At 41.7% G+C, this 8,455-nt stretch overlaps 2 protein-coding genes across 3 annotated transcripts in view; both read right to left on the bottom strand.

Annotated features, from left to right (window-relative positions):
• The window catches only part of tgoln2 (trans-golgi network protein 2), a 6,570-nt gene extending 5,700 nt beyond the window's left edge, over window positions 1–870 (bottom strand). Inside the window, exon 1 of the mRNA XM_005729435.1 lies at window positions 624–870. Coding sequence (XP_005729492.1) covers window positions 624–687 — 64 coding nt within the window. The 5' untranslated portion in view covers window positions 688–870. The remainder of the gene's footprint in view (window positions 1–623) is intronic.
• A 3,706-nt stretch (window positions 871–4,576) lies between these two features.
• tcf7l1b (transcription factor 7 like 1b) overlaps window positions 4,577–8,455 on the bottom strand; it is a 30,756-nt gene continuing 26,877 nt past the window's right edge. Inside the window, exons 8-12 of one of the 2 annotated variants that reach the window (XM_005729433.2) lie at window positions 6,901–7,041; window positions 6,628–6,790; window positions 6,402–6,509; window positions 6,160–6,211; window positions 4,577–5,553 (exon numbers count right to left, since the gene is read on the bottom strand). In XM_005729433.2, coding sequence (XP_005729490.1) covers window positions 5,063–5,553; window positions 6,160–6,211; window positions 6,402–6,509; window positions 6,628–6,790; window positions 6,901–7,041 — 955 coding nt within the window. In that variant the 3' untranslated portion in view covers window positions 4,577–5,062. The remainder of the gene's footprint in view (window positions 5,554–6,159; window positions 6,212–6,401; window positions 6,510–6,627; window positions 6,791–6,900; window positions 7,042–8,455) is intronic. The other variant, XM_005729434.2, reaches the window with a different exon arrangement.

Here is an 8,455-nt window from a genome sequence, read left to right as displayed (position 1 = left end):
CCATATTTTGCTATATTCACTGTAAAGACAGGGAATATTATGCACAGATGTGTATAGTAGAGTACAGCACAAGTACACATTCCCCTGCAAGAGATCACAATAAGTTAATTATATCGCAAAAGTGAAGCGGTGAAGGAAAAGGAGACTGGATGAGCGCAATCCCTCCCAAGGTCTTAAGAAGCAGAAGGATATCCTATTCACGTAACACCTGTGAGCCAACCTGTTAAACCGGACCGACTGCTCAAGGAGGATGAGGAAAAAGTCAAGATTATTAAAATAACAGAAAAAGCTCAAATAAAAAACTAAACAGAATAAATAGCACCTATTATGCAATTAAAATTAAAAATAAAACATTAAAATTTACAGTTTTAAAAAATGTCAACACATTAACGTGGCAATATATACGAGTTTTTATTACTCATTTTATTGTTTTATTATTCTTTTTATTTATTTATTTCTACAGTGGTGTAAATCAGTCTATTCTCCTTTCTCCATTTAAAAAAAAGGACTGTTTTGACATATATCGCCTATCATCTTTATCAGGGATTGTGGGGAATTCCATAAGTGCTCAACCAACGCAGGCCTAAAGCCAAATAAAAACGCAAAAACAAAACTCGACTCACCTCCGATGGAGCTGAAACACAGGAATATTGCAGATATAGTGAGCAGCAGCAAAGCCGTCCTCATCGTGTCGGCTGTGTCCACACGCCAAAGAAACGCGACCCGAATCCGTCTAATTTCAGCTGCGTCTCCTCAGAGCTCACGACGCAATCCGAGCTGACAAACGCAGGCCGACAGGTTCAAGAGGTTTGACAGATCCAGCCTGCTTCCGTGTACGAGCTGGCATTTCTCTTCTTCTGCGATCGTAAACACGTGAGTGAAGTTTAGTGCCACCTAGAGGCTACATGCTTTTATAACAAGAACGTGCTGACGGAGAAAGCGTGGCGATTGTGGTTTCATTACTTTCACGTCCTTCTTATTGTGCAGTTTTATCATTTCAGCTGCCCAGCTCAGCCTGTGACACCGCTGAATCTCTAGAGCCCATCTATGGTAGTATACGGCACGAAATCATTATACTTTTGTATTTTTTGATTCAATATTATGATTTTATTTCGTCTCAGCTCACTACCAAAGTGGATCTGCTTGTTTAAGTTGGGTTTGCTTTTGTTTTGTTTTTTATTTGTTTGTTTTTGCGGGGGTGGTGTAGTTGTGGGGCGAGATTTGACACGTTCAAATGAGGTGTTACAATAGAAAAACCTTTCAGTGTCATCAAACATGTGCACCTCGCCTTGCTTCTTTTGTTGGAAAGCCATATTAACAGACACTAACACTAATATGTATTTCTCTCTTCTTTTTTTTTAAGTCAATCCGTCTATTTTCTTCCACTTATCGAGTTCAGGGTCGCAGGGTGGGCGGGGCCAATCTTTTGTATGGCTAACACAGGCACAGAAAAGCATTCACATTCACACCTATGGGCAATTTTAAATGACCAATTGACCTAATCCCATGCATGTCTTTAGACTGTTAGGGGAAGCCAGAGTACCGGGATGTAGATAACGTGCAAACTCTGTAAAGAAAGGCTTCACAGGACCTGTGGCTAACAGTGGTGACCATACAAGATACAGTTATTTTATATTTATTATTTTTATTTACTTGTAGCTTTTTTTTCCAGCTTACTTATAATCAATTATAATATCTCTGGTGCTTAAATTATGATAAAGACGTGTCACTATAGGTTAAGGGACAGTTTTTCATGTCCTGCTCCCAGTCATAGTGTCTCACCATTGTTGTAACAGAGAAAAGGAAAATCCCCCCGTTTCCTCCAAATATGCCTGCAGGTATTGCTGTATTTAATTCCATATATGAGTAAAGACAGGGATGTTCGAGGCAGCTCTGTCTTTACTCGACTTAGTTTAATTTAAAAGCTATGTGGAAACCGCTAAAATTACACACATTACACAAATTTAGGGCACGCCTATTTGACCTCATGAAAAAAAAAGTTGTGTTTATTATTCTCAATGTCTTTTATCCACCATAGAAGAAGAGATGGGGGTCTCATTTGTGTTATACTGCCACACACGGGTTAAGTGTAGGCATTGTTGATATTTTTCCTTCATGCGTGTCATTTCACCTTATCAGCAGATGGCAGTATTGGCATGTAGTGCAATTAAAAAAAAAACACTTTACTTGTGCCATTATCTATGTAGGTTAACTTTGCTTTGTTACATTAAACCAAACTTAAAGGGTATTGAAAAGCATTTCTTCTAGTAAGCAATGGCCAAAATAAAACACCACAAAACAAAGCCATGACAATACCAATATCGCTGGCCTTGGAGCTGAACATGTTCAGCAGTTTCTGAGATAATGATATAAATGTTAATTAGAGGTGTTTTACATCTCAGTTGGGTGCAGGAGACCTTCAGGCTCTTGTAATGAATTTGTCTTAATTGTGGCAGGCTATTTGACATTTGAAAAGTCCGATGATCCCTCTCATTCTTGACACCCATTTGCATTTCCATCTTTAAGGTCAAATGGGTATGAATAATACATTACGGAGGTTCTTAAGCTCACAGCCAGCCATACCTGTCTTCACAAACGAGCCAGCTGAGGCTTGCTCAGCTCAGTGAATGCTACAGAAACAATCAATTAATATCACTTTGGGAAACCGCATGTGAAGCATCCTGTAATTAGTAGGAATATAAGGTCACAGAGTCAATGGCAGATATAGGTTCAGCTTTTTTTTCCTGATTATGCTCATGCATAAACACTGGCCTTGCCTTAAATGTGCTGCAGCTCACAGTTTAAGTGACTTCTCAGATAAGAGATCTAGAGGCAGCATTACGCAAGTAAAGTATCAAACGGTTAACCTGGAATAAATTTAAGATCAAAGGAAGGCCCAAAAAAGGAACCTTGGCAAGAGATTGGAGGAATTTAATGAGCAAAAATTAACATGTATTAAATCTGACCTCGTGCTTTACATGGCAGATGTTGAGCAGAGCAGCATCCAGACACGTTACTCGAGATAAACAGCCGTGTGTTACATGCTGACTGCAAGATAGCCTCTGTTTGGTTTCAAGTGGATGGTGTGATTAAATAAAAATATTTCTTTCAATATAGCAAGACCAATTTAACATTTAAAAAATAACAATAATAAGCAGGCACGGGTATGGAAATGTATTTACCTGCACATATGAACTTATTCACTTAGAGACTGGGCTTCATAATAGGGGTACTGTCTTTGGAGAATTGAACGCCGGGCTGCATGCATGGCCTCGAGGAGACAGATTTGCTGACTGTTTTGACAACTCATTACCTGTAATTTCACTGATGGATTGGTGAGGTGGCTCAGAGCAGGCAGCCGTGGCATCAGAGCACGAGCGGTTTGTGTCTGGAATGATGTAAGATAGAATGGCAAACAAGCAAATGCTTATTGTGCCTAATGATTGCTTAAAACAGAGCAGGGCACACTTGACAGTTTGGTGCCTCTACTATATAAGGCCCCAAACAGAAACGCATCCTCAGTCCCACCGCTCTGCAGTTTTACAACAATGTTTAAAGTGAATTTTAAAAATATATATGACACAGGTCACCTTTTTTTTGCTGGCGGCAAATGGATGATGCCTCTGTGACAATGTCATTGATTATTTATGTTTCATCTGAATGTAGAAAATCAGCTAAGACAGACAGATGGTTCTCTATGTTATCGTTAAGTCTTCTTTATATGTAAATGCATGTGAAAAAGTAACATTTCCCAGCTCCCTGCAGCAGGTAACATCTTGCTTAAGTTAAATTGGTAGATAGAGGGGTTGCAAGTTATCTCGTCCTGGCCGGCCTCCCCCCCTCTGCTCCCACATAATTGGTCCATCCCTGGCACTACTACTCATCTCCAAAGCCACCAAAAACTGTAACCTACCTTGTGTATTTTTTCACTAATTGAAATGCCTAATGAGGTCCCAAGGGCTCCATCCCATTACCTCTGAGTTAATTAAAGCCTAAGCAGTGTGCCAAACGGTGAATAAAGATGCAGCAAAAGTGCAAAAGGAAAGAAAGGGGAGCCCGAGTAGGGTACGGTGCACTGGGATGGAGGGTTGACCTGCTTTTTTTTTCTTTTAGTCATTGTTGAGGGATGCCACATTCCAAGAATGAGCAGATGTCTATTATTTTTTTTATTTGCGTCTATACCGGGCTTGAAATTTCCATTACCCTGGCTCAGGCACTCATTTTCCAGTGTGGTTAGCCTAATTCTGCTTTATTAAACATTAAAGTCTTTGCCACCGTCAGGAGGGTTTTGCTGAAGACGTTCTCACGTTAGCGCTGAAGGATAATGCAGGCATAAAAAAATGACAGCTGTGTTTGTTTTTTGTTTGGCTGCCCCCTCCAGTTTAAATGCAGCCCTGATAAAATCATACTTGTCTTTAAATGTGATTTTCTACACCTACAGTGTCATGCCCTGTGGTCACTTTTTATAGGAACGCTAATCCAAACCACATCACCTCGTTAAAGCAATTTCTCCTTGTTAAACGACCAGAAGCAGCATTGAAAAGACAGACTTGAGATATTTCTTTTAAGAAACAATTTCAAATGTTTATTTAACATGTCAGAGAAGGGGCACACACTCGTGAATTTAAAAAAAAAAAAGAGGGGTTGGGGGGGAGAAGGGGGTTGCAATTATTGGCCAGTACTAAGACTTAAACTTCATACTAACATTAATCAGGTTTTGGCTAAAGTAAAAGTGTGTTTTTTGTTTCTTTTTTGCTTTTATAAAAGAAACTATGTACATTGGTTCATTTATACAAGAGGTTCATTGGATAAATGCATCAAAAACAAAAAAACAAACCAAAACAAAAAAAAGAAACCAGTTCTGCAGTAAACTTTACAAAAAATACATTTTTGTTTTCATTGAGAGATGTAGAAAAGGAGACGGTCAAATATTGACCAATAATATTTCATCCTTTTCATTATTTAGAAAAAAAAGTTGTTCTAATAACTATTTTTTTTAAAAGAAAAGCAATCAATATACAGCACAATAAATGGGGAGGAAAGAAAAATTGCCTTTGTGAATTCATTCAGTCGGTTTGGTAACCAAGGAGAGGGGCTGCGACTGGAACAGGGCATGATGGGAATGAAGGGCCTGGTGGAAGGGCGAAGGGGGAGACAGCATGGAGGGGTGCAGAGAGGTGAAGGGGATTGGCCGGGTGAGGATGGGTGTGTTTGACTGGCTACCTGAAGTACCAACGGGGATGGACATGGTGGGTTGGGAGGAGGAAGAGGAAGGGGTGGAGGAAGAGGAGGATGAGGAAGAGGAGGATGTGGACCCGGAAGCTTTCCCGGGTATCGAGAAGTGGTGTTGCATGCGCCCCTCCGGTTTGGTGGTGAGCGATAGCGGCTGGGCCTGTTCAGAGTGAGTGGCAGCGGGGGCGGCGGGGGAGGCCAAGGCTGCGGAGGGAGTCGCCGGTGAGTCCAGCATGCTTCCGTGTGACGACGCGGGGCTGTCGCACATCTTCTCCGAGGTCAGGTACTGCACGCACTGCTTCTTGCTTCTTATCGAGAAGTCTGCGGGGAAACGAGGAAAAGTGAGCAAACTGAATTATGGATCCGCCGCTGACTTCAAATCTGGTGCAAGTCCCTTTATGCCACGTCCGACAGAAGTGAATGAGTGATTATTTAAGCAATGAAGCACGATGTTAAAGTTAGAAACAAGACCTTTTTTTAAACTGACAACAAGAAGACTGAAACAGGATGTTCACAGCATAATACGAATGGTATGTGTGCATGGATCAAAAGAGGAACAACACAAAATGTACACAAAATGTGCACTAAAGAGTGAAAAGCTCCCTTTTTTGGCCAATTTGCCGTGGTAACTTGATTGCACAATAGCAGACATACCTACCACTATTAGCAATGAACCTCATAAGCTGCTTGTCAAAGTATAAAAGCAGGGAAAGGAGTTAGTTAGAGCCAGCGAAGGACAAAATTCACGCAGAAACAAAAAAAGGGGGAAAGAAAATAACAGAAGAAATGTGCAGTGTCAGGTTGGGCTTGAGCTCTGCAAGAAAAATAAAGCCCTCGCTGTTAGTTCCTACAATTTTTCTTTCTTCTCTAATGTGAGAGGGGAAAAAAAACCAAATAAAGCCAGTCAGGAAGAAAATGGCCCCTTACCCTCTGGTTTTGAGTCTGGTTTATTCTCTCTCTTCCTCTTTTTCCGCTTTCCCTGCACACGTGAAACAATGCTGTTAAAAACAGTTTTTTTCATAGTGAAAGCAAACAAAATTCACCGACTTCACTTCAAAGATTAAAAGGGCAGTTTCTATAGTCATAGCTGGACTGAACTTTAAAGGGAAATGAATTTAAACATCATCCAGTCACGATATGAAACCTGAGAACAGAAATGTGCCACTCACATAGTTATCTCGTGCTGACCATCCCGGATAGAGCTGGGAGTGAAGTTGCCTCTCTTTCCTGGCCAGCTCATAGTATTTGGCTTGCTCCTCTCTTGACAGGGAATGCCACTGTGGACAGAGTATATCAAAGGACATTTAAACACTCTCACACACACACACACACACACACACACACACACACATATATGTATGTGTAAACTCCAACGCCTTTGTCTGCACTGCTTACCCGTCTTCCAAGGATCTGGTTGATGGCCGCGCTCTCTTTCAGAGTGCACTCTGCCACCACTTTGGCTCTCATCTCCTTCATATACAGCATAAAAGCATTCAGAGGCTTCTTGATATGAGGCTTCTTGTCCTCTTCTTTCTTGGCAGGAACGGGGGACTTTCTGCTAATCCAAAACAAGAATGAAAGTAGCCGTGTGAATGACCGAGTAAGCACGAGTAGATTTTAGCATAACGAGGAGCAGCAATGAAGGCAGGTTTTGCTGAATCGTCTTACGCGTGCATCGAGGGGCTGATGTCACCGCTGGGCTCCTGCTTGATGGCCGGGGAAACTATGGCCGGATGAGGAATGCCGGTCTGGTGGAGGCTGTGCGGAGGTGGAGTGACCATGTGAGGGGAGAAACGGCTGGACACCAAGCTGGGAGGGCAAAAAGGGGGCAACGTTTTAACAGCGGGATGTAACAGCGTACCTCTGTCAGCTTGACATGGCATAAAAAAAAGAAGTTCAGCTAACCTGGCACATAACCGCCCTGCCTCACCCTCGGGGTGAAATTCACTGTGCCTACTGCCTCCGTCTAGACTAAATTCATACACACAATGAGTAACATGCTTTCTTTTTTGTTCAAATAAAGACGTTTTCAAAAGGCCTTTTATTCACCAAAGGCTGAAGAAAAGTGGAGTGTGTTGTTACCATGGCAACGGCAGGGCTGTGACACCTGAAACCTCTTTCCTTACCACGTCCCAGACCGCGGAGAGCGCTCTGACAGCCGTCCACACAGAACACCTTTACAAAGTGTCTCTCTCAATTTCCAGTAGTTAATACAAAGGAGCATTGTAACAGACAAGAGGGGGAATTAAGCTCCACAGGCCAGGATCAGTCACTCTAGTTAATGTTAAGACTGGAACATTCACCTCTTTTAAGTGTTTTAGCATGTTACACAGGCTGTCGTTAGTGACACCACACATATGTATTATATATGTGCCTTATTAACCTACATATGTGATGATTTCTAACCGTCACACTCAGCGACATGTGTTCAAACCAAACTTCTTGTCTTATAAAAAGTCTAAAAACAACTCAGTAAACAGGAGCTAATTCTCAGTTCATGTTTTATTTTCCTTTTTTTCCCCCCTCGTCTTTGATATTCTTAATAATTTATACTGCATAAACAAACAGGACCCTTATGACTCCCCTGGTAATAAACCTTTACCAGCTATCCTTGTAAACATCCTACTTATTCCCCAGTGAATAACTCAAGCTGCTCCGAGTGATGGCATGCAGTCAAGCTCCGTATTTTGAAGATATTGCTTCCATTAGTGTTCATCATTGTTGCCATAAATTTTTATTCGCGCTTTACACTTACGCTTTAAACTTATATCTTACTGATACTGTCGAAAGTGTTTCGTGTAACGTCTTCGTTTCAGCGGGTTTCTTCCTGGGTCAGAGAGCCTCACCGCGAGTTTATTTCAAATCTCCACGAAAGCAGAAATTTTGGCACAATATTTGGCGCACAGTGCGTCTGGTGCATTAAATAACCTTGTGTGAGGCGTGCTTTGATTGTTGCGAGTTCATTTCAGGATGGAGTTACACATGCTATTGATCACAGAGAACCCTCTGAATATTTCATCTCATACTAACACCGGAAGGCTCCCTACAAATCTTTCCAATTTTGACAGAGGGTCAGAGAGTTTAGTCTGAAGGGACGTGTTGGCTCAGATAAGCTTTGATTTGTCCTAATCGATTCTCAGCCCTTTCATCTCTTCGGTGTGTGTGTGTGTGTGTGTGTGTGTGTGTGTGTGTGTGTGTGTGTGTGTGTGTGTGTGTGTGTGTG

The sequence above is a fragment of the Pundamilia nyererei genome, unplaced genomic scaffold, assembly GCF_000239375.1.
Source record: "Pundamilia nyererei isolate P.nyererei 1_Seehausen unplaced genomic scaffold, PunNye1.0 scaffold00033, whole genome shotgun sequence".
NCBI lineage: Eukaryota > Metazoa > Chordata > Actinopteri > Cichliformes > Cichlidae > Pundamilia > Pundamilia nyererei.
The sequence above is the reverse complement of the archived record's forward strand: the minus strand, read 5'-3'. Positions and strand labels throughout refer to the sequence as shown.